General features: G+C 49.3%; 1 protein-coding gene and 1 non-coding gene across 3 annotated transcripts in view; both read left to right on the forward strand.

Annotated features, from left to right (window-relative positions):
* Nucleotides 1-8,500: 8,500 nt before the first annotated feature.
* On the forward strand, nt 8,501-8,601 carry LOC147829198 (small nucleolar RNA U13). Its single transcript, XR_015449433.1, has one exon. It is a non-coding gene; the product is annotated as a small nucleolar RNA U13 (small nucleolar RNA).
* Nucleotides 8,602-21,373: 12,772 nt separating this feature from the next.
* Crhr2 (corticotropin releasing hormone receptor 2) overlaps nt 21,374-27,640 on the forward strand; it is a 46,026-nt gene continuing 39,759 nt past the window's right edge. Inside the window, exon 1 of one of the 2 annotated variants that reach the window (XM_021254050.2) lies at nt 21,374-21,601. In XM_021254050.2, coding sequence (XP_021109709.1) covers nt 21,515-21,601 — 87 coding nt within the window. In that variant the 5' untranslated portion in view covers nt 21,374-21,514. The remainder of the gene's footprint in view (nt 21,602-27,640) is intronic. The other variant, XM_087206566.1, reaches the window with a different exon arrangement.

Raw genomic sequence — 27,640 nt, forward strand, 5'->3', positions numbered from 1 at the left:
ACTGAGGAATACATTTCTGTTCTCTATAAATTATCCAGTAGTTTGCTATAGCCACACAAATGGGCCAAAATAGCAATCTAAACCCCATCTGCACCATAACTTCCCTTTGAGGTGTAACCTAATATTCACTGGTTGAGGGATTAGGAGAAGAACATCTTTGGGGACACGTCTGCCTGCCATGATGGGTAACCAGGGGCCTGAGAGATTGTTTCTGAGCAGAGACAAAATGGCACAGCCCAGGTGTGTTAGTCAGCTTTCCATCACTGTGACAAAATACCTGAGAAAATTAACATAAAGGAGGAAAGTTTATTTAGGCTCATAGTTTCAGAGAGTTCAGAGTGTGTATGCCTGGAAAATATAACTCCTTGCCTGTTAGATGTCAGATTGTCAAATTCATATCTCTGAATATCAAAGGTTGAATTTAAAGGACAAAGGAGATTAAGAGTAAGAAAGAGAAAGATTATTGAGAGAAAGCTCTTGAGAGACAGGAGGGGTCCCAAAAGTAGTTTGCTTCAGGGGTTTTTGTCCAAGTATATTTTATACAGCAAAATCACAATGTGATTTTGGCTCACAACGTGAATCAAACTACAATCAACCTATAGGATTACAAATATATTTGCTTAGCTAATACTAATTCTATAGAAAAGTAAGGCATATAGCAAGGGTATATGGTGAGCATCATTAACTTTAGCTTATCTGTACCTTCTTCTTTTTTTCTTTTTTTAGACAGGGTCTCCCTATGTAGTTCAGGCTGGTCCTGAATTCACTATGTAGCCCAGGCTGGCCTGGAACTCATAGTGATCCTCCTGCCTCAGCCTCCCGAGTGCTGGGACTACAGGCGTGCACCACCATGCCTGGCTCTATATCTTCTAATTGTAAAGAGAACAAAGGCATTCCTGAAAAGGGATGGGAGCATGGGTCCAGCTGTTCTGGTCACCCACTTATGCATCTGATGCCTATCTAGGCCCACAGGGAACCAGGTGGTCCTAAATATGGGACAATCTCAAGCTGCTTCTTATCTTTAGGGAGGCTCACAGGCCTGGCTAACGGTCTCCATCTTGAGGCCTGGCTCTCTTCAGACTTGCTTCCGGCCACAGTCTTTCCTCACTGACTCCCTCAAGGACCCTGTCCCTCTCTGCCTATAATCTCTACTAACTTAGCTGTCTATAATACGTGGTCAGCTGGCTCTATCATTTTGAGGCCTGTGGTGAGGCAGCATGCAGAAGAGCATGGCAGAGGAAAGATGTTCACCTCATGGCAGCCAGGAAGCAGAGAGAGAAAACCAGCAGGGAGAAATAAAATACAGCTTTTCAAAGCATACCTTGCAGTGACCTACTTCATCCCCGTAGCCCCCACTTCCTGAGGGTTCCACCACCTCCCAGTAGCACCACCAGCTTCAACACATGAGCCTTTGGTGGATGCTCTAGATCCAGGCTGTAACAATGGGTCAGGCTAGAACACAGAGATGAACTGGAGGATGAACAAGGAAAGGTGAACAGCAGTGCGTGGCTCAGAGGTCATGGCTGAGGGAACAGGTAAGCCTTCCCCTCCTGAGGAAGCATTTGCCTGTGTGTGAGCGCATCTGCAGGTGTTACACATACACAGGCCTGCATGTATATGTCCTCATGATCTGCAATTCTTCCTTATCCTTCTGACTGTCTCATCCTAATTCTTCCAGGAGGTGAAATGTGAGCAGGGCAGTGAGGTCAGGGTATCCTTTTATCCTCCACCATTCATCATTCATCCCCAAGAGGCAGGACCCTCGCTGCAACCAGAGGCAGCCCTGACCCCCTTCCCGGTCCCATCTCTGCCTGGGTGGACAGCTCCATACCCATCTGGGTCTTGGGCAGGGTTGAGCACTTCAGGAGAGAGTGAAGGCTGGGGTAAGGGTTGGGGGAAGTGCCTCCCCACTTGGCCTGGTTTCTATGACACTGGGTATAGTTCCTCCTCCATCCAGCACTCACAGAAACAGAAGATAGCAGGGAACAGGCTCGTGTTTCCATGCGAAGAGCAGAATAAGGAGCTCTTTGTTGAGCACAACAAAGGGCCCCTCCCACATGGGCCACCAGAAGGCTATGCCACCTCAACAAGAATCCTCCCTAGGCCCCATCTGTAGGTGGCAGAAACAGCATGGGGACAGAGCTTTCTTACCCCAGGTAAGCATGAGTGGGCTGACAACCACCGGGCTAATGCCCCATGGAGACAGGCAAATCCACTGAGGCCCAGAGAGATCACAGGTTGGGTAGAGTAGAGCTGGAGTGGAATCTGAGGATCCTGTCTGATTCCTGCTGCCTTTCTCCACAGAAAAAGAAAAGAATGACAGGAACTAGCTGAGAGCCCCTGGTCCAGTGTGGTTTGAGAACATAGAAAGCCTCAGTGAATGTTAAATGATTGATTAGATGGATGGATGGATGGGTAAATAGATATGGAGGTAGAAAAAGAAAGAAAGGGGCCAAGGATTTAGCTCAGTGGTGGCGCCACCTGCCTGGCAAGCACAAGGTCCTGAGTTTGATCCCCAGTACCAAAAGAAAAAGAAAAAAAGAAAGAAAAGAAAAAGAAAGAAAGATGAGTGGCTGGCTGGATGGATGGATAAGAGGGTGGGCGAGCAAAGCCAGAATATGCCCCACAGGATGTCAACTTGGAACTAGACAGACCAGCATAACAGCTGGAAAGGACTCCATGAACACCTATTCATTAATTCAAGACAGTGTTAATTAATTCTGACCAGGTGGTCCAGCACTTTGGCTCAGGAATCAGGCTGTTTGGATTGAAAGTCCTGTTCTATGGCTTTCTAGCTTTTCAGCTTTACTAAATCTCCCCAAGTCTCAATTTCCTCATTTGTAAAATGGGGAGAATAAGAGTACTAACTCAAGAGCTAGCTGTAAGATTAAATGAGATTATGTGAACTGTCTAACACAGGGTTTAATATTATTATTGCAAATGACTTCATTTCATGATTGTTTATCATGGACCTCTCTTTGCTAGTAAGAGTAAGATAACAAGGATACCCTGCCCCTGTAGCCATATCATGCTCTTCATAAGAACCCCCTTCTGGGGGCGAAAGTTGACTCAGGTTGGGCTGATCTGGGGTTTGGGATTCAGAAATCCTGGGGTAGTTGAAGAATTGGGGGCTGAGGGTGCCACTCTGAGGTGACCTCTCTGACTCAAGGGAACAGCCAAAGGCTCTACTGGGAGATGGTGGAAATACAAGGAGTGGGGCCAAGTAGGAGGTCCTTAGGTCCCTCGGGACCCCCTGAAGAGGTTCAGGGGACTCCAGCTTCTTCCCCTCCCTCTCTCACTTCACAGTCATGAGGTGAGCAGTTTAGCTGTACCACTTGCTCCATTAGTGAGCAGGGAAAGGAGACAGAAGCCCAAGGCAGACAAGCATGTCCCCCAGAGGTACAGCCTTGGTTGCTTATTTTCCATTCCAACCTTTCCTTGACTTCAGTTCCTGATCTGAGACTCTCTGAGACACCCCATGTTCTTATGATAAATTTTCTTTTATCTCAGCTGCTTTGGGAGAATTTCCGATGTGTGGTAGACTGTTTCCAGCCCTTGTATTCTGTTGCCAAGGGTCCTTAGCGCTACCTAAGAGGTGATATCTATTTTCCCTGCCCTGCACCATGATTGACCTGGCCAATGGCCTATGACTTCAAGGACATTCTGGGACTTATGGTCCAGGCATTAAAACCTAGCAGCTTCTACTTTTGCATCCCAGGGAAGCCAGCTGTAAAAAGTGTCACTTGTCTTCCCAAAAGAATTAAAAGAATCATACCACAGTGATATATGTGTACCCATGTTCATAGCAGCACAGTTTGTAATAGCTAAAACTTGGAAACAGCCCAGTTACCCATAAACTGGAGACTGGATAAAGAAAATGTGGGGTGTTTTTTTTTAAATAAAATGAAGTACTACTCAGCCATAAAGAATGAGAAACTAGAGACATTTATAGCCGAATAGATGCACATTGAGGCCATACTCTTAAGTGAAATTAATAGGACACACATGTGTAAATACCAAATAGTTTCTCTGGTGTGAGAAACTGGAAGTGTAAATAAGGACTAAAAGGTATAATAGATAATGTGAAATAGGAAGAAAAGGGGCAAAGGGGAAGGGGACGTGGGAGGGGTTGAAGAAAAGAAAGAAGGGAATGGAATTAATATGAGAAAGTGAAAAAATGGGAACAAAGTCTTTGTAAATAGGGAGGGGTAAAAACCAACCAAACAAACAACAACAACAACAAAAAAGGGCAGGAGATTTAGTTCAGTGGTTTTGCCACCTGCTGCGCAAGCGCAAGGACCCGAGTTCGATCCCCGGAGGGCAGGGTGACAGGGAAAAAATAAGAACCAAGGGAGATTATGTAAAGGTGAAAATTTCCAATGATGAATATCATTATATTGTATACCTAAAATGTACCAATAAAATTAACTTTTTTAAAAAGTGTCACTTCCCTGAATTTGTCATGCTGTGAGGAAGCCTGAACTAAGCCTCTTCGAAAGACCACAGAAATTGATGATCACTGCTGTGGAGAGGGATAGAACATATTGGGAGCCTCAAGTACCAGGAAGCAAGTGATTTGGAGGGCAGTGTAAAGTAGCTATGACAATATAAAATGTGTGTGTGTGCCCTCTGATTCAGTAATGCTAAGTTTGTACCTCAGAGAAATCCTTGCACAAGTTACAAAAAGAAACAACAAATGCAAAGATGCTCTCTGCATAGTCCCTGACGGCAAAGCCCTACAAATGAGTCACGACCCACCAACAAGGGCGGTGTTTCCCTGCCCTGATGTGCAAGGCAGCTGATAACATGAGTGGCATTTTATGCCGTATTTATACCGTGACATAGATGGCATACACAGATGACACATAAATGACAAAGTACAGAGGAGCTGACACAGAAAGCTAATATAGACTGTGAAGTGAAAAGAACATCAGTACAGTATGGTATTTATGTAAACAACTTTACAAAAGATGGAACTATAAACATTCAAATGTAAATGCAAAATTTAGAATATGGAAAGGAACTCAAGAACCTGATTTTTAAGAAAAAGATGTTCTCAGGAAGGTGGATGGTATTGAGCGGACAAAGGGAGATATTTGTCTCTCTTATTTTGATTTTTTAAGACAGGATCTTGCTAAATTGCCCAGGCTGGCCTCAAATCACATAATCTCCCACTTTGGCCTCCTGAGTAGCTGGGATTACAGAAGCAGGCCCTGCTAATTTCAAGTTTTTAAGAATGACAATGTATTTGTGAATTTCTTTTTCTTTTTTTTTTTTTTTGGTACTGGGGATCGAACTCAGGACCTTGCACTTGCAAGGCAGGCACTGGAACCACTGAGCTAAATCCCTGGCCCTGTATTTGTGTATTTCTTATCCTATTGAAAATAATTCATAAGATAAGTATTAGTAGCTTCCAAGCTAATGGGGCAGCTGAGAAGACTCCAGGCTGGGAGAGGACAGAGGTTGCCGTGTGAGGCTCAGACTTGGTGTCGGGTGTGGAGTGCAGGAGTGGAGGTCATCAGGGGCTGGAATGGTCAGGGAAGTCAGCCTCAAAGCCCGGTGGGACCTGATTACCTGAAGAGGAGGAGCTGCCCAGGCACAAGCTGGGTACCCAGCAGAGGGGGAGCTGTGTAGGGAGCTTCCATCCCTGACAGAAAATGGGACTGGGTAACCTCTGAGAGCTTTTCCTGCCCCTGACTCCTTCTCCAAACCTCTGATTGCTTGGGTTGCTGAGATAAGCTGCTTGCTGTGCCTATGAGCAGCTAGGACACAGGACAGCAGAGATGCAGGACTTGATGGGCTCCCATTGCCCAAGGCTTAGGAACAACACACATACAAACACACACACACACTTCTCCTACCCCACAGAGAGACTTCATGCTCATCCTTCTGGTCCCTTGTTGATTCATCTGTCCATAGCATATTCTTTCTAGTATCCATTCATCACCCACCCTGTCCATCCACCATTCACTCATCCAGTAATGACTGAGAACTCACTACATGCCCAGGGGCCTGACCTTTGCCTCAGCCCTTGGTCATCTTTGGAAAGCCTTGGTCACTACCTCTGGAAGGGCCCTGAGAGCTCATCTAGCCCAAACTCCTCCTATTTCATAGGTAAGAGGAGCAGCTGACTTGCTGAGTCTCACCAGAAGGAAGGGCTAGAAGGGATGAGGAAGGTGGTGTGCACCCATAGGCCTAAGCCTTGTCCATTTGCCTTTTCCCTTTGACTCTGCATCCCAGGCCCAGCTACATCTGTGGGCAGAAAGAGCTCAGAAAACTGTGATCCAACAAATGACTGAGTAAATGAATGAATGAGCAATGAATGAGAAAAAGCCAGGCAATGCTGGATTTCTCATCCTGATAGAGAAAGACTGCTCTAGGGAGGTAAGAGGAGGTTTTTTCAGGCTGAATCTTGGGCAATATGACTGCATAGGGAGGGGACAGGTGGGGACAGGAAGGGAAGAGGCCTGCACAGGTGGAGGCATGTCTGTGCTTCAGACTAGGGGTTCCCTGGATCCGTGTGTGCTTGTTGGTGCCTGTCAGGCCAGGCCCTGGGCCCTGCCAGGGCAGGAAACAAAGCCTGACCTTGAAGAACTTATTCTAGGGTAGTAGTTCCCAAACTTGAGCTGCATCAGAATGACCTCAAGGACTACACCCCAGCCTCAGAGTTTCTGGTTCAGTGAGTCTGTGTAGGCCCAAAAGGTGACCTGCTCACAAACTCCCAGGCATGGGCCACGCTACTGATCTGGATCCTGGTGGCTCCCAGTCCCGGATGCTCCTTAGAATCACAGGGAAATTAGAGGCCCTCTGGTGTCCAGTCTGCGTCCTTGATTGTAAATTACATCAGAATCTCTGGAGAAGAGACTCATACAGCAGAGCTTCTCAGACTTCATCTAAGGTGAGGGACCCGTCAACTGTTCATCAGCATTTCTGAGAAATACATAAGAGTAGATTTCTAGAAAATAAAATAAAGATCTACACGATACATTTTCCCACTTTTTTTTTTATCAGATTCAGCAAGCATGAAACTACTGTTACTTGCCATAAAATTTTTCTAAAAGCTTACTCTCAATTTCTTTGATGCTCAAGCATTAGCAGCCAGACAGAAATCATGGTGAGAACTTCAATCTGTGTTTAACGAATCACATGTCCCAGAGGCCTGATTGTTAACCTGATGGCTGCTGTCCCTCCTTAGTGGTGAATCCTGGGACTCAGTGCCAAGCTTGCCAACATGAGTCGTAACTGCCTTTTCCCAAAAGCAGTCCATTGATTCTGTGACCTCTAAACCTGTCATTAGGTCACAGCCACACATAGAGAAATTAACCTGGGGAAAGAAGATAGTTCCTACCTAAGAGGGAATTCAGTCCTATCACTTCTCTGGGCCTCAGTTTCCACATCAAAAATGAAGGAAATTAAGCCAGTTGTTCTCTAAAGTCACTTGCAAAACTCTCTCTTTTGTATTTTAATTTGCTGATTCTTTCTAGATATTCATCATGAGCAAACGTGTTAAATATGCATATTTTGCTATCCCAAACAACTTTCCAGTCACTTTTCCCAGCAGTAGCCAATCCCTGAGGGCTTACCGTCAGGCACCAACCTAACCAGTGGGCCTGAATTAATACCTGAGATCCTTAGAGCCAGCCAACCAGGTAGATACAGAATAGCCCTACTGGGTGGGCCAGTGATGCAGTGGATATGCATCTGACTACGGATCAGAATAGCCCTACTTAGGATAATTTATGATTTTGTGACTTGTTGCTGATGCAAAAGCAAATGCATTCAGTAGAAACCATACTTTCAATTTTGAATGTGGATCTTCTCCTGGGCTAGCAATATGCAGTACTATGCTCTCTTGAAACAATGAGCAGTGGCAAGAGCCACAGCTTCCAATCAGCCAGGTAATCACAGGGGAAACAACCAACACTCTCCATTGCTGTGTGTTGCTGAGCCATGATATGCAGCAAGCTAGGTGTATTAATGCATTTTTGAGTTACGTATGATATTTTCAATTTGCGGTGGGTTTATGAGGATGTAACTGCATTGCAAATGGAGAAGGATTTGTACTGTGATAGCTACTATTACCAGCTCCACTTTACAGGGGGAATTGTGACCCAGGGAACTGAAGTCACGTCCCTAAGGTCACCCAGTGACAATGCAGTAGACAATTCTCGTGAGGCAATATGGCTTCAGTCAGTTTCTGTTGAGTCCCTACTATGTTCATATGATATAAGACAGTGCACAGAATTAATATTTGGGAACATGTATGATAGTATTTATGCTATGTTCAAAACCAATTTCCCCTTCTTTCTAAGAAGCCAGGGGAAATGCAGGACCATTTGAATGTCTTTTGTCAATATTCTTTATACCTGCCAAAAAAGAAAACATTAGCAGATTGTGCCCGCGGATGCGGTTCTCCACACAAATACCTCCTATTATGCCTGAATCAATGGTCTAGTGCTCAGTTTGAGAGACAATCTTTCTTAGGGAAAGAAAAGGCTAAATCCTTCTGTGGTCCATAAGCATGATGATGGGGTTTTCGTATTATCATGAGATGTGCTTCCCTCCAAACTATTACACTGCCTGCACATCACCCATCTGACTTGGACTTGGGGGGAAAAAAGAAAAAGCTTTTGAGTGCAATTCCAATTCTTCCTTCACAAACAGCTGCCAGGTAAGAGCAGCCAGAGGGCAGGTAGTTGATGGCCAGGTGGGCTAAGATCAACAGAGGGCTAGAGTGGGAAGAGAGCAGATATTCTCATTTCATGGCAGGCCCTGGGAATGCAAGAGTGGTATTTCTAAGACCCCACAGATCTTTGGTGTCTCTTCCCACAAAAGGGCACCATAACACTGCAGGTAAGTGCACAGACTCCTCCTACCCCAGATCCAACTTGGCTTCAACTCCCAGGTCCACCACAGATGGGCTCTGTGGCCTGGGTTCGTTATCTGATCTCTCTGTGCTTCAGTTTCTTTATCCACACAACAATAAAGTTTTATGAGGATTATGTAAGTTCATACAGTACAGTCATACCTTGATACTCAGGGACACTGGTTTCAGGATATCACGGATATCAAAATCTGCAGATGCTCAGGTGTCTTATATAAAATTGCACAGCATTTGTATATAACCTATGTACATCCTGGTGTACACACTAAATCATCTCTATATCAATGTAATGCTATGTAAATAGTGGTTATATTATATTGTTTAGGGAATAAGGACAAGAAAATGTCTGTGCATGTTCCGTATAGATGCAATTTTTAAAAATATTTTTGATCTGAGGTTGGTTGAATCCACGGATGCAGGACTTACAGACACAGGTTGCCAGTTGTATACCTAATGGGATTAGAATCGTGCCTAGCAAGGACCAAGGTTACATATGTATTAACTGTTGTTACTACAGTTTCAAGGCACTTGCAAAGCTCAAAATTTGAAAATGCAAAAGTCAAGGGTATGGTGTGAGACTTAACTTCCCCACTAAATATACCACCTTGTAAGAATAGTGTGGTGAGGGCTTTCCCAGGGAACAGAGAAAGACATTCTTTCCCTTCTCTCCAGAACCCATTTGTATCCATCCTTTAGTTCCCCTGGGATCCTTTGCTAACTGCTCCAGCTCTCATGACCTCCTTTCACCCCTCAACACTCTCACAGCCCCGGGAACAGGGCCTGTGTCTTCTTCCACCTCATCTCATCCAACTTCCCCTGCCTGCACCACCTCTTCCGGTCTCCCCAAGCAGAGCTGGGCCTGTACTCTGCGGTGACCTCTGGCTGCAGTTCATATCTAGTGCTCTGCCTCCTCCGACACATGCCAGAACTCTGCAGAAGCAGATTTCCCAGTGGCCCTCTCCCACCACCCACCGGGGCCTATATGGGGTGAAGTCAGGTACCTTGGGCTCCAGGCTCAGAATTAACTTCCTCACTTCCCCTGCAGCCCTCAGCCTCCAAGTTCCCAACTAGAGACTGGAGGGCGAGAAGTACAAGGGATCACCCGAACTGGGGCTCTCCCTGGCACCCCAGGTTACATGCCTAGCCTGACTTCCTTAACTGGAGGCTGAGAGAAAACCATCCCTTTTCCCCAGAGCAAGCCATAGCTAGCCTCCCCCTCCTTCCACACACACACACAGCTAAAGGCCAGCTCCTACATCTTTCACCCGTTCCCATCTGCTTGAACCATCAGCAGTAGTACATGCATGACTGTCACATTGGGCAGCTTGTACCATTGATGGCACAAGTGGTATAGTCATGCATGTACCACCAGTGGTTCAAGCGGCCTGACAGTGAGACATAGAAATTACAGCCCCATCGTGAACATGTTAAATAAGATTTTTCTATTAAAAAGTCATACATGTTCTTGTAAAAATTTGGAAAATTATTGAAAAGCACAAAGAAAAAACAAGAAATCATTGATACTCCCATGTTCCATGGTTAATCACATCCACCAGTGTGCTTCTATCTTGTCATGATAGACTTCTTAGAGGAATGGGCTTCAACTATACCCTATACACAGGGGAAGGAGTTGGCCATTCGGTTCCTGTTTCCAGCTAGTAGCACTGAGTGTGTACATGTGACCTAAGAGACTTTTGGGCTAAACTCAAACCAAGTCACACTTAAGGTTCAGACACACAGGCTTGTAAGATAAACCAGCATGGCTACTGGTATGTACGTGTCAACTTGACAAGTCTATGGTGCCCCACTGTTTGGCCAAGTACCTGTTGAGATGATGCTATACGGATATTTTTTAAATATGATTGGCATTTAAGTCAGAAGACTTTAAGTAAAGTGGATGACCCTCCACCCTCCATACGTGGGTGGACCTTGTTCTATCAGTTTGAAGGCTTTAAGAGCAAAGAGAGGTTTTGCCACAGAAACAACAATTCACCTTCAAGACTGGAAGCCTTGCCTATGTTTCCATCCTGCCTGGCCTGCCCTGCAGATTTCACACTCAACTGCAACATGAGCTCTGACCTGGGTCTCTAGTGTGCCTTGTAGGTGTAGGACTTGCCAGCCCCCAAAACGATATGAGCCAATTTCCTAAACCAAATCCATCTTTCTATGTATATATCCTCCTGGTTCTATTTCTCTGGAGAACCCTGACTGACATGGTACGATATTAGCAAAATGGCAGGGCTGTTGTGAGAGCCTGTAGGGGGCATCATCGCACCAGGTCAGAGGAAAGGAGTGGCCACTGTGACTATTATTTGAATGGTCTCATCCCTGCCTCTCTCTCAAGTGGCCTGTGGGCACACTTATCATTATGAGAGCTGTCCCATGAAGCAAACACAGGACAGACTGCAGGGACTTCCGTGGCCTGCACAGTAGGCAGGGTGGTGGCCTCAGCTAGTCTCTGTCACCCCAGGTAAGGGTGAGTGGCACCTGGGCCTGCCAGAGTCAGGGTCAGGGGTGGCAGGGCCAAGCACAGCCAGTGAGGAGCCATGGGCACTGGCCAGCGAGGGAGGATGGTCTCACAGCAGAGCTGGACCTGTGCTCTGCAGCAGGGCCTGGGGGCCCCCTGAGTCCTCTGCAAGCCATAGAGAAGAGACGTGTGTGGGATACAGAAGCTGGGACGCTGATGGGAGGTGACCATGAGAATAGGCGCTCCCGGAACCCATAAGCACCCAGAGAGGCCACTGACCCTCCCCAGGGAGGTGGGATAGCATGCTCACAGACATTTGAGCTCCATCCCAAAGGACAGCTGTCACCACAGGCTAAGAGATATGGATGGGGGAGGCAAGGAGAGAGCAGCCTCAAAGAGGAGGGACATAGCGTCCCCTTTTGCATGGGCCACAGCATGGTGGCCGGAAGGCAGGAGGGAGAGTGGGCACAGCATCCTGCTTCTGGCCTCCTTGGGGGTCTGAGCTGTTCCTTGCTCTGCCCTTTTGCTAGCCTCAGCCCGCTGATGACTGCATGTGTTAGGAAGGTAGAGGGGTGAGCCAGGAGGTGAAAGCTGTGGTCATCATGGTATCCATGTGCCCTGTTTTGTAATTTTCAGGGCCTTGTCTTCTTCCAGAACCCATTTAAGACCATGGAGAAGATCAGAGTGGAAAGAAGTGGGCTCCGCCTGCTGTCAGGGATGGGCTGGCTCTGGCCAATGGAACAGAGCAGAGCTGCCACAATCAGTGGCCACAGTGATGGTCAGAGTGAGAGGCCATCAGCCCAGGCCAGAGCAGAGGCCAGGAGAAGCTGGGGAGGGAGGCCAGGCCCTTGAGATCCAAGTTCTGGAGCCCCATCCATGCCCCAGGGCTGATGAGAGGCAGCCGGCATGGAGATGACCTTTTGCCCCATGGGACAGATGAGAAGAAGCTCAAGGTCCCGAGGTGAAGCCTTGCTTTCCAGGGCTCCCAGCTGGTGAGCAGCGCAGTGGGACTGGAACCTTTCCCCCTACTCTGTGTTCAGGCCACAGGACCTGGGCAGAGACAAACTTCCCAGCTGCAGGCCTCGCCCCCTCCCCTACTCAGTCCTGTCAGCCACCAAGAGAGCAGACCAAAGACACTGAGACTGTCCTAGTGCATTTTGCCCTGCTATAACAGAAGACCACTGACTGACTTATGATGTCAGAGACTTCATTCTTGCAGTGCTCAAGGTGAGAATGTCCAAGGTCAGAGGGCTTTTGTCTGTCGAGGGCCTTCCTGCTGCACTGTAACATGCAGGGGGCATTATGTGGGCTCTCCTTATAAACTGAATTCCACCCTCATGATCTCATCTACCTCTAGGACCTCCCATCAACAACTGGATTTGGAGACTGAGTTTCCAGTACGCGAATCTGGGTGGGCTGAGGGCTAAAGGTGCTGCTTGGCAGTAGAGTACTTGCCTGGCACATGTGAGGCCCTGGTTTGATCCCCAGTACTAGGAAAATCAATGAATCAAGCTTTAGAGGACACATTCCCACCAGAGTATGGTGTCTGACCCCAGTTTCCCCGGTTCCTTCCTCTGTCTTCCCCTGGTCCAAAGCACCAGCAGCTGTTTTGGACATGGGTGGCTCCATTAGGAAAGGCCACCGCCCTGCCTGGCCAATCTGATGTCACCTGCCCATGGTCTTGTCCTTCGTGCAGACAGAAGTGCCCCGAGCTGCCCTGGGGCCTCACGTTTGCCCAGGAGAGGACTGAGCTGACCCCACCAGTCACACAGGACACATGCCTTTTACTGACCTGTTCCCTCGGGCTCCTGCCCTCTGGGGACCCCCGAGCTCGAGGCCCAGCAGCAAGCCACCCCACAGCAGGGGCTCCCAGGACCACAGAGGAGGAAGAGGCCTCGGCTCAGCTCTCTGCAGGCAGGGGAGAGGCCTCCGAGGGCAGCCCTCCTGCAAACAGCAGGTGCCAGGCCTCCCTGGGCCTTGTTCTCTACCTGTAAAGTGGGAACACAAACTGAGTGACCCCTGATGTACTGAGGTCCAGCTCCCGCTCTCTGGGAGCAGCGTCAAGAACAGAACACAGAGTGCTGCTCTTTCCTCTCTCCACAGCTTCTGACTGGCCCTCTTGCCTTCTGGGCTCGTCTCGGCCAAATCTTTTTTTTCAGTACTGAGTATTGAACCCGGGTCTTTGCATGGCCCTACATCCCCAGCTCTTTTTATTTTCATTTTTATTTTTGCCCGAGTATGGCTCAAACTTGCAATCTTCCTGCCTCAGCCTCCCAGAGTGCTGAGATTATAATCTTGAGTCATCACAGGAGCTCCTAGCCAAGCCTTTCTTCACCCTGCTTTTCATGGTGCCAGACTGGCCGGATCCCTCCCATGACCAAAGCCTCTGCAGCTGCCATACCTACTCACACACCCCACAGCCTGAACTCTGCCCAGCTTAGTCTCTCCGTGTAGCTCCTGTTAAGGACTGAATGTGTGTGCATCCTCCAGTTTCCTGTGCAGAAATCCTGGCCTCCTAAGTAATAGCAGTTAGAGATGGACCCTTCGGAGGACAAGTGGGCTGTGAAATGAAGCTCTCATGATGGAATTAGCACCCTCGTAAGAAGAGACTTGACAGCTTGTCTGCCTTGTGAGGATGCATGGGGAAAACGGCCATCTACAAACCAGGAAGTGGGTCCTCACCAGCCCCTGGATCTGCCAGAACCTCCATCTTAAACTTTCCAGCTTCCAGAACTATGGGAAATGAATGCCTGTGGCATTGTTACCTTAGCCCCACCCACCCATCCCTGGTGGACTCCAGCCCTGCATGCTGCCTGCAGGGTCACAGACCTGGGTGTTCTCCCACCCCAGAGTATCCCCTTCCCCCCAAGATGCCTCCACCTGCCCCCTGCTTCACCCTCACCATACTGAGCTCTCTTCAATGTCCTGCCCTGTCCTCCCTGGCCCCGTGCCTGGGTAGGGTGCTGATGATGCTGCCCTCATAACTTTGCCTGTTTATCTGCCTCCCCCAAACACTGGGATCACACTGTGTCTTCCCTCCCTGCACTCTGTGCTTGCTAGTTGCTCAATAAATAAAATAGTATTAAACGGAAGGCTATGTTCTACTTTCCAGCCCAGTGCTCTTGTACGGTCCCAGAGAGGTAGATGTGGGTGAAAGCATTCAGAGCCTGCCCACTGAGCAAGTGGCCTCTCCAATCCTTCTGTTCTTGACCACTCCACATCTCTTGCCTAGAGACCCTATTCATTCAGTCACTCAACAACCATTTGCTAAGAATCTACTCTGTCTTGGTACCCATGATCAGGCATCTTATGAGGTCTTGCACATAAAAGACTTAGTGTTTACTGACTTTGAACTGAATAAAACAAAATACAACTCCACCCAAATAACGATATTTCAGTCAAGGATGGATTACATGTCGGGTGATGGTGGTCTGATGGCATTATGTCAGACAATGACCTTGAGGCCATCTTGGTTTGTATAAGGACAATCAGTGATGTTCACACAACAACCATCTCACCTCATGATGCATTTCTCGGAGTGTGTCCCCATTGTTAAGGGATGTGTGGCTGTAGCAATAGAGATGCTCCATCACATTTCTCGGCAATGGCTGTCCCCACAGGCCCTTGCTCCTTCCTCAAGAGCCCTCCATGAGAGGTGCTCTCATTTGATTTCACAGGTGGGGAACAGAAGGGGAAAGGGACCAAGATGTGCATCACAGGAGTCACCAGGACCGCTGAGCAAGGAAAGAGGCAGGTCTCACAGAGCAGACCTCAGAAGCCACCTCCCCCCCGCCCAGCAGTGGCCTGTCCTGCACCACCCTCAGGATCCCCTCCACGGCCTTTTCCCCAGCCCAGCCCAAGACGCCTGCTCCTGGGAGGAGCCTGCCCATGGGACAGGGGGACAACTGTGAAACCACAGATATGGCAACCGGAGCCAGGCCCAAGGGCTGCCTGGCACTGCAGCCTGAGCTCTTCCGGAAAGTACAAGCCCCACAGCTGTTCTCAGGCACGCAGTTCCTGGGTCCTCTGTGAGCAGGTAAAAGCTCTGCCGGAGCTGACTTAAGCTCTATTAATCAAACCCCACGATGACTTGTTTTTCTTTAGAGGCAATGGCAGAATGGCACCGTAACTCATGCCTGGACCTAGCCTCTCTGAATCAGGAGTTGGGAGGGAAAAAACAAAGAGAGAGGGACAGATCAAAGTAATATTCCATGGAAAATAAAAAAGAGTAAAATCAATGCCCCTTCTTTCCACAATGCTGTAGAACTGTGTTCCAAAATTCCAATGGCAAAAGCAGACTCTGCAAACTGAGGCTAAATTGGTGTGACCACACCACTTTTAAAAATAAATACAAGCTAAAATAAGTAGATGGCCTCATATACATGGGGATGCGACCTGGCCATAGGTGGAGAATGGGAGAGGGGTTCCAGCTTCATGACTCAGGTACCTCAGCTGCGGTCTCAGCCCCAGATCAGACATGGGGTCAGGGTGCGGGCCTGCAGGGCAGGGATTGTGGCTCATGCAGGCCCTGCCCTTCCTAAGACCCCTCTCTGGAGTGAGAGGACCATTCTCTCTTTTGCCTGAGCTGCTGCACCAGTCCTGTCTGCCTTTTAAGATCCAGACTCCACCTCCAACCCAAGACCACCCTGCTGCTCCAGCCTACCTTCCCAACAATGACTTTCCCAGGTCCCTCCCTGCTAGAGACACATACAACCAAATGTCCTTATATCCTCTGGTTCTTCAAAGTCACCCTTTCCTTTCATGGTCACAGGAAGAAACCCAACCACCCATTTTCCATTAAATTTACAAAGTCTGGGTTCTCCCCACAGTGCTGGCTCCTAAACATGGGAATGGGGTCTCTTACATTTTCCTGGCCATCTTTACTTTGAATTCTACAGCTGCTCACTTGCTGATCCCTTCAGTGTTGGTCAGAATTCCTTGGTAATGAGCAACAGAAACATACTTCACACCAGCCCCTGAGAAGGGAAGATTTATTGGAAAGCTCCATAAAAGAGCTTGCCATCACTGAGACAAAATCCCTGAGATAAACCGCCTAACAAAGGAAAATTTATTTTGGTTCCTGGTTTCAAAAGTTTCATCCATAGTCATTTGGCCCTGTCATTCTGGACTGTGACAAGGCAGAACATCATGGCAGGGAGCCCTTGGTACAGTAAAGTTGCTTACTTCCTGGAGGCCAGGAAGCAAAGAGAAAAGAGCTGAGATGGCAGTATCTCCTTCCAGGCACATCCCCCAATGACCTCACTTTCTCCAGCCATGCCTTCTTCCTAAATGTCCCACCATCCCCCAAAAGCACTGTCACCTGAGGACCAAACCTTCAAGCCATTGCTTTTGGGGGACATTTAAGATCAAAACCATAACAAGATCCAATTGGAATTAGACCCTCAAAGGCCCCTAGGCCTTCTTTCTTCCCTTCTGTGCAGAAGCTCACACTCTTGACCTGGCTCAATGTACAGCTGCCGCACTTGGCATCTCTCTGGTTCTCCAGGAGAAAAGAACAGGCTATCTTTGGAGCAAGGTTTGAAAATACCAGGGGAGGGCTCTGATTGGGTAATTTCAGATCAGCTGTCCATTCCTGCACCAACCGTCAGTGGGGTGACCCCCACCCATTTGTTCAGCCAGTCAATTATATTTGACCAATCTCTAGCAGCCAGCTCCCAGTCAAATCACATGGCTGGAGTAGAATATGCACTCCCAAAGAGGAAGATTAAATTATTAAGAGGCAGAATAATCCTAGACATTACAATGACTGGATCCCTCCAATAAGCCAAGTACATAACAGGTACACAATGTGTCTATGATATTAAAATTTCATGGTGAGGGGCCAGGGATTTAGCTCAGAGGTGCCACCACCTGCCTCACAAGCACAAGGTCCTGAGTTCCATCCCTGGTACAAAAAAAAAAACAAAAAAATTCATGGTGAGGAGGGCAGTTAAGAAAACAGAAAAAGGCTCTGTCTTAATCCATTCTCTGTTGCTGTAACAAAACACCTGAGACCAAGAAATATAGAAGTAGAGAGGTTTATTGAGTTCACAGTTCTGCAGACTGGGAATCCAAGAGTGTGGTGCTAGCATCTGATAAGGACTTTTTGCTACATGATACATGATATCACACAACGAGACAGAGCAAGTGTGTCAAAGAGAGAGCTTGCTCTTATAACAAACCCATGCCCAAAATATCCCATCCATCCCTGAATGGATTAATCCATGCCTTCATAACCCAGTCACCTCCCAAGACCCCTCCACTTGCCCCCTGCTTCTCCCTCACCTTGCTGAGTTCAAATGTTCCACCACTCAATACTGCTGCATTAGGGACCAAATTTTCAACACACTCAAGCCATTTCTTACAGGAAAGATAATTTGAAAAAAAAAAAAAAAAAGGAGGTACATCACCAAGCAGAGGAAGGAGGGCTTCTCAGAAGGACAAGGACAAAAATGTCTTGTCCAGGGTTCTACTTCCTGCCACTGTCAACCTCTCCCCACACATGGATGGCCACAGCATCTCCTACTGGTTCCCCAAACCCTACTAATGAAGGCTTTTTCAGAAGGTTGAGGATAACAAAAATAAGTACAGCCCTGTTGCTCACATTTGTCAACCATTCACCACTACAGGGAAGCTCTTCCACCCATCGCTCTTTGCACCTGAACTACACTTACAGTTTTTGTTCCCTCATTTCTAGAGCCAGAAGCTAGCCCTCTACCCCTTCTCCATCTTGGGGTGCCAACCTCAGCCTAGTCCATTCCAGTGCTTGACTTCACTATCCAAGTTGCGGAAAGTGGAGCAGCTGTCCAGAGGAAACTCAGAGGCTCCAGGCTGTTTGTTTTTCTTTGGTACTTAAGTTTTGTTAACACATTCCATTCAGAGCATCAGATCAGACCTCTCCAAGCCTGTCTGGGCTCCCAGGATGGAGATCCCAGAGGTGAGATGAGAATTCCTCTGGAATGCTGTGCAGGACATCCTCCCAAGAGAATCTCATAAGTGACAGGCAAAGCTGGACAAAGAACAGAAAGAGCCAGGCAAAGTCTCAGCTTCACTGTTGCCTCAGGGAGCTCTGAGTCTCAGTTACACCTCAAGGCTGTCCCACCTCCGGACACGGGCGCCCCAATCAGTGAAATGCTTGGGATGTCCTTGGGGAGCTGGGAGAGAAAAATTACTGGGTACTTTGGGGTCTGTGCTTGGCAGAAAATAATTCTAGTTTTCCAAAGAGGGTTCCAAGTAGGGGGACCGGTTCTACTTGGGAACATGAGGAAAGTCACGGGAAAGACACTGCTGAGAACTGTCTATGTTCTCCCCAAGTTCCTATGTGAAGCCCTGAGCTCCAGCGTGATGGTATATGGAGGTGGGACTTCAGATGTCTAGGGTTAGCTGAGGTCATGAGAGTAGAGCCCCAGGTGGGGAGAGACGAGACGAGTGTCCTCTTTGCCATGTGAGGACGCAGCTGCCATCCACAAACCAAAAAGGCCTTTGTCAGCACCCAACCACATGGGTAGCCTGATCTGGGGTTCCCAGGGCTCTAGAACAGTAAGAGACAGAGTCCTTTGCTTAAGCCACCCAGGGCATATGGGATCTCCTGCAGCTACAGAGAGTCACACCTCCTTCCAGGCTGGGCCTCATAGTCTCTGACCCAGCCAGGCCCCAAACGAAGCCATCTGCACCTGACCTGCTCCTTGCCACTGCCTTCAGCTGGAGTAAACATATCCGCTTCCCCATCAGTCTAAGCCCTTCGCAGTGCCCTAGGAAGTCACCTGCCTTACATGCTGAGCTGCCCAGAACCCAAACTACGTCTCACCTCCCATCATAGTTACCTGTGCCCTGCCCTCCTGGGTTCCCATCCCTGTCTTGCCCCACAGGCTGTGAAGTTGACCTTGAGGGTACAGCCTTGCTCTCAGTGCCCATTGTGAGGCACCCCATAGCGATACCAAGGTGTGCCCTACAGAACTGTGCCACCTCATACTGGCCCGCCAACTCTTTCTAAGCCTGCCCACCCATCCCAGGCCTGCTGAGCCCTGAACCTCCTACAAGAGCCCTCTCTGACCAAGCCCATTTGGCAGGACCAGCAAAGCCATTTGCTAGCCCAGGACTTGCTGAGGGCTTTCCACACTATTGCCTTCAAATGAACAGAGAGATCTGGTCAGCCTTTCTCCAGCTTTTCTCGAAAGGGTTCCCCTGAGCCACTGGGGTAAGCTCTGTGCCAAAGAGGAGGAAAGGAGGAAGAGAAAACGGGGGCATATCCAAGAATATCCATGGAACAATCAGAGACCAGGCCACACTGGTGCGAGACAGAGGTGGTTTTGCATTGGGCCTGTGAGACTCACTCTCGAGGAGAGAAAAGGGGACATGGAGCAGTCAGGAAGGCTGCCTGGGGGAAGAGGAAGCCCTGAAAGACAGAAAAGAGTTAGGAGCAGAGAGGCCAGAGGGACCCCTGTGTGTGTGAACTCAAACTCTGGCTGAGTTCTCCAGGGCCTCTTCCACCTTGCCTGCACCTCAGGGAAAAGCGCCTCACCACTTAATCACATTCCTCAAATGTTTTCCTCCCAGATCCTAACAACCCAACTGCCGCTTAAGCTTTTTAACCCCCTGCACCAGCCCTCTGTTGGGTTGGATCTGAAGCTGCTTTGTGGCTCTGGAAGACTCACACCTCTCCCCACCTGAGTGCAGTTCTGCTCACAGCCCCTCGACGCTGGCCCCCAGCCCTGACCCACCCCCCAATCTGTGGAACTGAAGTCACTGGGTGGACCCAGACATTGCTGTATTTTCTGTCACTGCTTGGGCTTTTTATTTGCTTTTTAGCATTCCATTTTGATATGAGGTGCAGAAATAGGTACATTAAAAGGTACAGAAAAATTGGAGAATGACCCATACACCATTTGCCCACATTGACCAACAATTTACATTTAGCTCCGCTGGATTAATTGTCCCATCTATCTGTCTGTGTGTGTGTATTTCTGAACCATTGGAAAGTAAGTTAGAAACACGGTGCCTCTTTAACCCTAAATGTATATTTTCTAACAAGAACATTCTCTTACCTACTTACCGTACAGTTGCCAAAATCAGGAAGCGTGGCATTGATACATATGATAGTGTTATGATTAATTAATGAATGGTCAGCGTGAGTGGGAACGCTGAGCTGAATTGAGTTAGCGTGGTTCTGGGTGTGGAGGACCCGCTTAAGGAGGATTGCTGTCAGAACGGTATAAAAGGAGGACAGGAGGGAAGGATTTTATGCTGATTTCCCTCCCTTGTTCTCTTCCACTGAGCTGTAGGTGTCGCCTGCCTTCGCCAAGGATGGCTGTTGTTCTGTTGAGAAGAGCTCGGGTCTTCATCCTACATTCACCTTGAGCATTGCATCCTGGTTCTCCAGGAAGATACTTCAGCTTCCAGCATCAACTTTTCAGCCTGCCAGGCACAGACTACCTAGCCTCTTGCACCAGCCCTTGGGCTTCTGGCACTGATCCTTCAGTCTTCCATCGCTGAATTCGTTGGCCTCCTGATATGAACTTGCACAGGACATTGCCCTGGGATCCAGGCCTTGGCTGGTCTCCTATGGGACATTGCCCTGGGATCCAGGCCTCGGTTGGATTCTTGGGATCTCTAGCATGCGGGACAGATCTCTTTCACTCTTCTGCATTTAACTCTGTGGCCAAATATTGTAAACTACTCTTGTAAATGTCTGTGTACTGCATTAAATCTGTTCTCTTGCAAATACTAATACAGATGGCATCCCAGATTCACCTGTGAGAAGTCCCCCGGGCTCATTGGATTCTGCCTGCCTGTAGCATGGGGAAGGACCTGAGCATCCCACTCTGTCCTCAGGCAGGGACCACAGCCTGAGACCTTCTCCTCACCTCAGGAGCTGCAGGCCATGCAAAAGACATCAACCCCCTGCTCTGCAGGCTGGAGAGCAGTTTGGCCCCCTGGCTGCCAGGGCAAGGGTGGCTGCCCAGCGTGGGTTATAAATAACCTGAAGGGGGCGGGCTGCAGGGCGGTGTCACTGGCCGAGTGGTGGAGATTGTCCTGAGTTCCCAGGGCCTTGTCTCAGCCTCCCCTCCTGGGCTGGTGGGGAAGAAAAGGCCTGGGGAAGGAGCCGGGTGGGTGTGGCCTGCTGCCCTGTGTGTGGGCTCTGCTCCCTAGCCCCTAACAGGGACATGGGGAATCCCCAGGGGCCCCCAAGCCTCCTTCATGTCCCACAGCCCCTCCTCATGTGTCTGCTCTGTCTGCTCCCACTGTTCCAAGTAAGTGCGGGGAGCTGGGTGAGAACAATGGGGTGGGGGGAGCTGGGAGGCTGACGAGTGACTGGGGTGGGGGAGGTCTCAGGGCTGGGTAGCTGTGTTGCTCTTGGATCCTCCCCAAGCTGATGCTGGGATGCAGCTCTCATACCTGGGTGAGGGTGGCGGTCAAGAGACAGGGAACATCTGTCACCAGCTGGGATGGGGCAGGGAGACCCCCAGGGATAAGCCTAGAGTTCTGGCGTGACACCCTAGTGTCCAGGCCCTGGCCTTCCTCAAGACTAGAAATTCTTTGTCCACTTCCCATTCTCTCCTTTCACCCATAGGTCCCCTCAGCCCCCTTTTCCACCCCAGATCTGACAACCAGACCAGAGAGCGGCTTCTACCCACTGCCACAGAGTCCCTACCCCTCCTGGGACATGTCCCCCATATCAGGCAGGCCCGGGCACCAAATGAAGCATGGGGCAGAGAAGCAGGAGAGAACCCACTTCTCTGAGGGGTCCTCAGACTCTGGACTCCCCCACCCACACTCTGTACCCCATAGCCACAGTCAGGACCTGCCTATGGGAGTGCAGTGAAGGGATTGAGGGCAGCTAGAAGGAAAGAAGAGGTGGGGGGGGGAGGCTGGGAAGAGTGATTCCCAGAATCTACCTCCAGTCTTCTCCCTGTTTCAGAAACAGGAAAACTGAGGCTCTGAGAAGATGACCTGTCATAGGCCACACTTCTTATGAAGAAGAACTGCAACATTAAAATGATCCAGAAGGCAGAGAGGGGCCAGGAGGCCCCATAATACAGGGGCCAGAGCCAGGCTAGAAGGCAGAAGGCCAGCCTCCACGACCATGTCCTAGGCCTCCATGACCCTAGATGGACAAGGAGGATTAATTTGTTCAAAGTCATTCAATAGACAGGTAGAGAGCATTCACTGACTGGCAAAGCCACTGACAGAGCCCATTCAAATCCTCCCTTTGTCCCTTAACATATGACCTTGGACAAAATGCTCTAGCTTTCCAAGCCTCAGTTTCCTCTTCAGTAAAATGAGGATGATACCGGTGCTTCCTGAATAGAGTTGTAGTGAGCAGTTGAGATGATCCAAGTAAGGCACACTCAGTAAACACTGGCTGTGGTGCTATGCCAGGCATGAAGACACCAGGAACATTGCTCTCCTCATGGCCTGGCAGGGCTGGGAGGTTGGTATCATGGTCATTACCCAGTGGGCAAATGGTCCCTAGACCTGCCAGGTCCTTTGAATGGTATTGCAGACAGCTTGAGGGGTAGTTGAGGTTGTGGAGTGGGTTCCTTGTCTGCCCTGCACCCCCAGGCATGCTTTACCCCCCCACCCCCCCACCCCCCCCACAGCTTATCCTAGCAAGGACCCTTTCACAAGACCTTGGGGCTAGGGTAGGCTTTGCCTTCTGTGCTCTCACCCTGACCCACGCTGGTTAGATGAGAGAGCTTCTAGTTTCTATTCCAGAGCCCAGGCAGGAAAGCATGAGGAAGAGTCCCCCAGGTTCTGGGGACATCAAAACTGGAGACTTCTGAGGCCACACTCAGGGCTCTGCTTCCCTCAGAGTCAGCCTGACCTCTCCTGATGATCTCAGCTTGAGACAAACTAGTCCTTTTCCCAAAGTTACTCAGCACGTATCCAGCTGGAGAGGAAATTTCTGGCCCCTAAGCCCAGCCTTCCTCGCCCTGGGCCTTCGTGGTAATAGGATTGATTTCTGCATCCTTGGCCAACTATTCTGAGATTTCTGCTTCCTGGGAAATGAGAACATGAGAGGAAGAGTTGGCAGTAGGAGTGAAGGCAGCCCGGGAGGGACCTGGCTTCCAGCCCTCTCCCTATTCAACCATGTTTAACAAGGACAAATGGTGAGGATGCAGGCTGTGGCAAACCACCTTGGCCCCTGCCCTCCCAGAGCTTGTTGCCCAGAAGGAGACATGACAGGATGAATGGCAAAGAAATAGCATGAGTTTACACACTCTGGAAACTGGATCTAAGAAAAAAATGCCCTGACTGGAAGTGGAGGAGCCTGGTGGCAGGCAGCAGATCAGCAGGGGAGGAGATAGGGTGGCCCAAGACAGACCTGGTCTGACTAGCATTGGAGAAGTTCCAGCTGGTGGTCACCCTGACCCAGCTCATCCTGAGAGCCTGGAGGATCCGCCAACCCTTGAGCCCTCTGAGGCCTTTAAGGAGCTGCAGGGGAGGCCACGCTTTCAGTAGTCCTGTGTGCCTGCCAGGTGCTATGCTAAGGCCCTTACTCATTTACTGGAGAGATAATTTACAGACAGAAAATGGAGATTCCAAGAGGCTAACGCAATATAGGTGAAATGCTCAAAATCCAAAACTTCTTGAGCAAAACTTCTTTTTGGATTTTTGGAATTCTTGAGTAGAGATGCTCAAGGCAAACATTCCAAAATCCATTAAAACTCTATAACCTGAAACACTTTGGGTCCGAAGCATTTCAGAGAAGGAATACTTGGCTTGTATATCTAAAACCCTCGAGTCTGACCTTTCAAGCACCTTACCTGGCCCTCTGAGAAGACCATGAGCTCGCCAGCCTTCGTGGCTGACCCAGTGCCTCACTTTTGGACAGGGAGACTCTGCCCCTGGGTCAGGACAGCGCAACTGTGCCTCCTGCCCCAGGTCCTGGCTTCTGGTGGGGCTGTCTGCCCCAGAAGCCTCAGCAAAGAGAGAAAGGGACAGAGGAAGTCCTGGGCCTTCCTGAACCTGCCCAGCCCTCTTCATGCCCCTCCCTTCCCACCAACACACAAATAGGTCTGCAGTGCTGGGGCTCAAGGGCCATCAGCCAGAAGCCAGTTTATCTAATGACTTTTCCCCAAATTTCAGCTCCCTCCTGAGTGCTTTCTAACCTAATCAGCTAATTTGGTCTCTGTTTTTGCCATTTTGTTAGTATTTAAATTTGGGGGTTTTTTTAAACAATTTGTCTGAGGGCATCGCCTACTCAATTCAGTATTCCGCGGAAGTCTCAACTGTGCAGAGCTTTACGAATGATGCTGCACCCTCTTTGTGGTCATTTTCTGCTTTATCTAATTGTAAGCATTTTAAGGCCTCTTAGCTAGTTTGGCTAAAGTCACTTTATTCAAAATTCTAATTTTTGATCTGTCATTTTAAGTCTGCAGGGGTGAGGGAAGGAAGGTTATTCAGCCCACTTATTTTCTTTATCTTGCTGGTCAACTACCCAGGCACACAGCTGCTCACCACTGTCCTAGGCACTGACATATATCACCTATATGAAGCTTCATGACAACCCAAGGAGATGAGATCATCGCTAGCCCCATTTTTCAGATGAGGAGGCTGGAGTAAGGTCCTGTGCTCAAGTTTACAGGGCTGGTAAAGGGCAGGGCCAGGATTCCAAACAGATCCTCTTCCCTTAACAAAAAGGTAATTTTAATGTCAGTCTATTTTTAAAACATTCAGACAGGTGCCAAAACAAATCAGAAGAAGGTGGCTATTAGGCAAACTGGACATTAGACAAGTTGATAATTAGGGAGGTGATTTTCAACAGAGTGACTTGTTCTAGGGCCTCATGGACCCACCTCCCTCCTACTGTCCCTCCCCCCAGACAGCTCTGTTCAGCAACCAGGTGAGGGAGGACAGAGGGAAGAGAGGGGTTCAGGCTCTCAAGGGTAGAGAGAAGACAGGAAGAGCCATGTCTGGAAAAAGGAAGGGACTGGAAGGAAGTTAGACCTGCCAGGCAATGGTGCAGAGCTCCAAAGGCTGCTGAAAGCTCCTGGGCTCTTTGATCAACATTCAGTGTCCCCATCATGTGAATTAGAACTGAGCATTTAAAGTCTCCCCTTCTGGGAAGCTGGCCAAGATGCTATGGAAAATAATTGCCCACTTCCTCATGTGACTTCTGGTCTCTCCCATTCTCCTCAGTCACTGAGGGACCGACTCTGCCTCCCTGCCTTTCCTCCTCCATGTGGTCCTCCCCATCCCATCCTCCACCCTCCCTCTTCTCTCTTCTCCACCCCACCCCACCCCCGCTCTCCCCCTCTGTACCAACCCCCCAGTAACTTCCTGGAGCTTGGCTCAATGGAAACCAGTGAAAGAGAGCAGCAAGCCCTGGGAAGGAGCCCTCCCTTTCCCAAATCCTTCCCTGACCTTGGGCAGCACAGGGAGGAGCCACCCAGGGACTCACCCCCAGATGCTGCCTGTCACTGGCAGCCTGGGCCCAGGACCTGTGGTCTAGTAAATCTCCCTAGCTGAGACCAAGAGCTAAATTTAGATGGAAGCTTGTTGCCAGGCCTGGGAGGAAGCAAGAGGCTTGGCCAGACCTCTTGACTCCTGCAGGGTGACACCTTGGAAGCTTGTGTGGCCCCTGGGGCACAGATTCTGGCTGGACAGGGCCCAAGGTGGAGGAAGAGCAGCTGGAGGCTGGGCTCTGACCCGCTGCCTCCTTGCCAGGCAGGGTCTCCCTGCCCTCTTCTAAGGTAAGGATGTCCCACTCCAGGCTCGTGGTGGCCAGGGCCAGGACCTGGGCCTTCGCTCAGGCTCACCTCAAAGTGAAAACTCATGAAACAAGGAAACCTGAGGAGCAGGATAATCTCCCAGGACTGGGGCTCCCAGAATTAGGGGTGAGGAGTGCCTCCACTTGGCTGAGGGGACCATGGTCTCATCCATCTAGTCCGTCAGTCGGCAATCATGTGTTGAGCTCCTGCTATGGGCCAGGCTCTGGGCTGGGAATGGGAGACACAGATGTGGACCTGAGTTATGGTCAGGCTTGTGGAGACAGAGGGCAGCTCCCTGCTCAGCCAGGAGCCAATCCATTCAAAGTCCAAATGCTCTTATCAGAATTGGCACAAGGAAAACACTCTCTTTCTCTCTACATTTACAAATTCTGATACCAAAAGTGAGGTTTCTTCCATACCAAGCAGTTTTTCAATTCCCTGGGGACAACAGCTGATGCTGTCTGTGTGGAGGGAGCCCAAAGGCCACAGGTGAAGGCCCAGTCTGGCAAGGCTGCACCCTCCTCAGGTACTTCTGACTAATGGCTATAAATCATAGGTTCCCACTGTCACCAACCAGCCCAAGGTTCTTTTGCTCAATTCAGATGGAAATCATGAAATTGACATGTCACTGGACAGAGTCCAAGGAGGTTCCCTAAAGAGAAGATCGGGACCTCCACTCATCCTCCCACCCCATGGAGCAGATTCATCAACTCTTATCACAGAGAAAGAATTTCAGGACACTGAGAGCCATAAGCAGGTCTATTAGGCAGTTAGAAAGTAAGAGAAAACAAAGAAGGGACTTCAGCGTGAGGAGCTAAAGGGAGCACAGTTCTAATGATGAAGGGCCCATTCACAAAAGAATGGGACTAGCTCTTAGGGCACCTTGGTGTGGGCTCGGGGCTGGTAACTTCCCACCGGGTCAGGACTACAGTCTCATGTTTCACAGGAGTCCCCCTGGTGTAAGCTGTGGATCAGTAGCCATTCTCACCCTTATAGATAGCCTTGGCACCCCTCCTGTTACAGCACACCTGTCCTCCTAGGGATAAGGGAGGGTGCATTTTGTGCATTGTTAGAAGGGAAGGATGGAGAAAAGGGGATATGTCCATTTTTATTGGGTAACGGCATGGATTAAGGCCTGAGAATCCATGCCGTGCATCCCATGAGGGTACCTATTCTATTTCACCACAACCCCTCTTTAGGTCCAAAAATGGGCTAGAACATTGCACAGAGCTCAGGGAAACATTTATGATTGCATTTACTCATCTATTATGAAAGATATGACAAAGGACACAGGTGATAAGATGCATAGGGCAGGGTACGGGGAAGGGCAAAGCAGCACCCTCCTCTGGGTGCCACCCTCCCTGTGCCTCTGTGTGTTTCCCAATCTGGGAGCTCCCAAATCCCATCGTTTAGGACTTTCATGGAGGCTCCCCCACATAGGCATCATGGATAACTAACTCTCTCTCTAGCCTCTCTGCCTTCCCCAGGGCCAGGGGCTGAAAGTTCCAAGCTTGTAATCACAGTTTGGTCTCTCAGTGACATCCCCATCCAGGAGCTCACCGAGAGTTGCCATGC

Source organism: Heterocephalus glaber, unplaced genomic scaffold, assembly GCF_053883595.1.
Source record: "Heterocephalus glaber isolate CG9 unplaced genomic scaffold, H.glaber_assembly_v1.0 deba00000676, whole genome shotgun sequence".
Taxonomy (NCBI): domain Eukaryota; kingdom Metazoa; phylum Chordata; class Mammalia; order Rodentia; family Bathyergidae; genus Heterocephalus; species Heterocephalus glaber.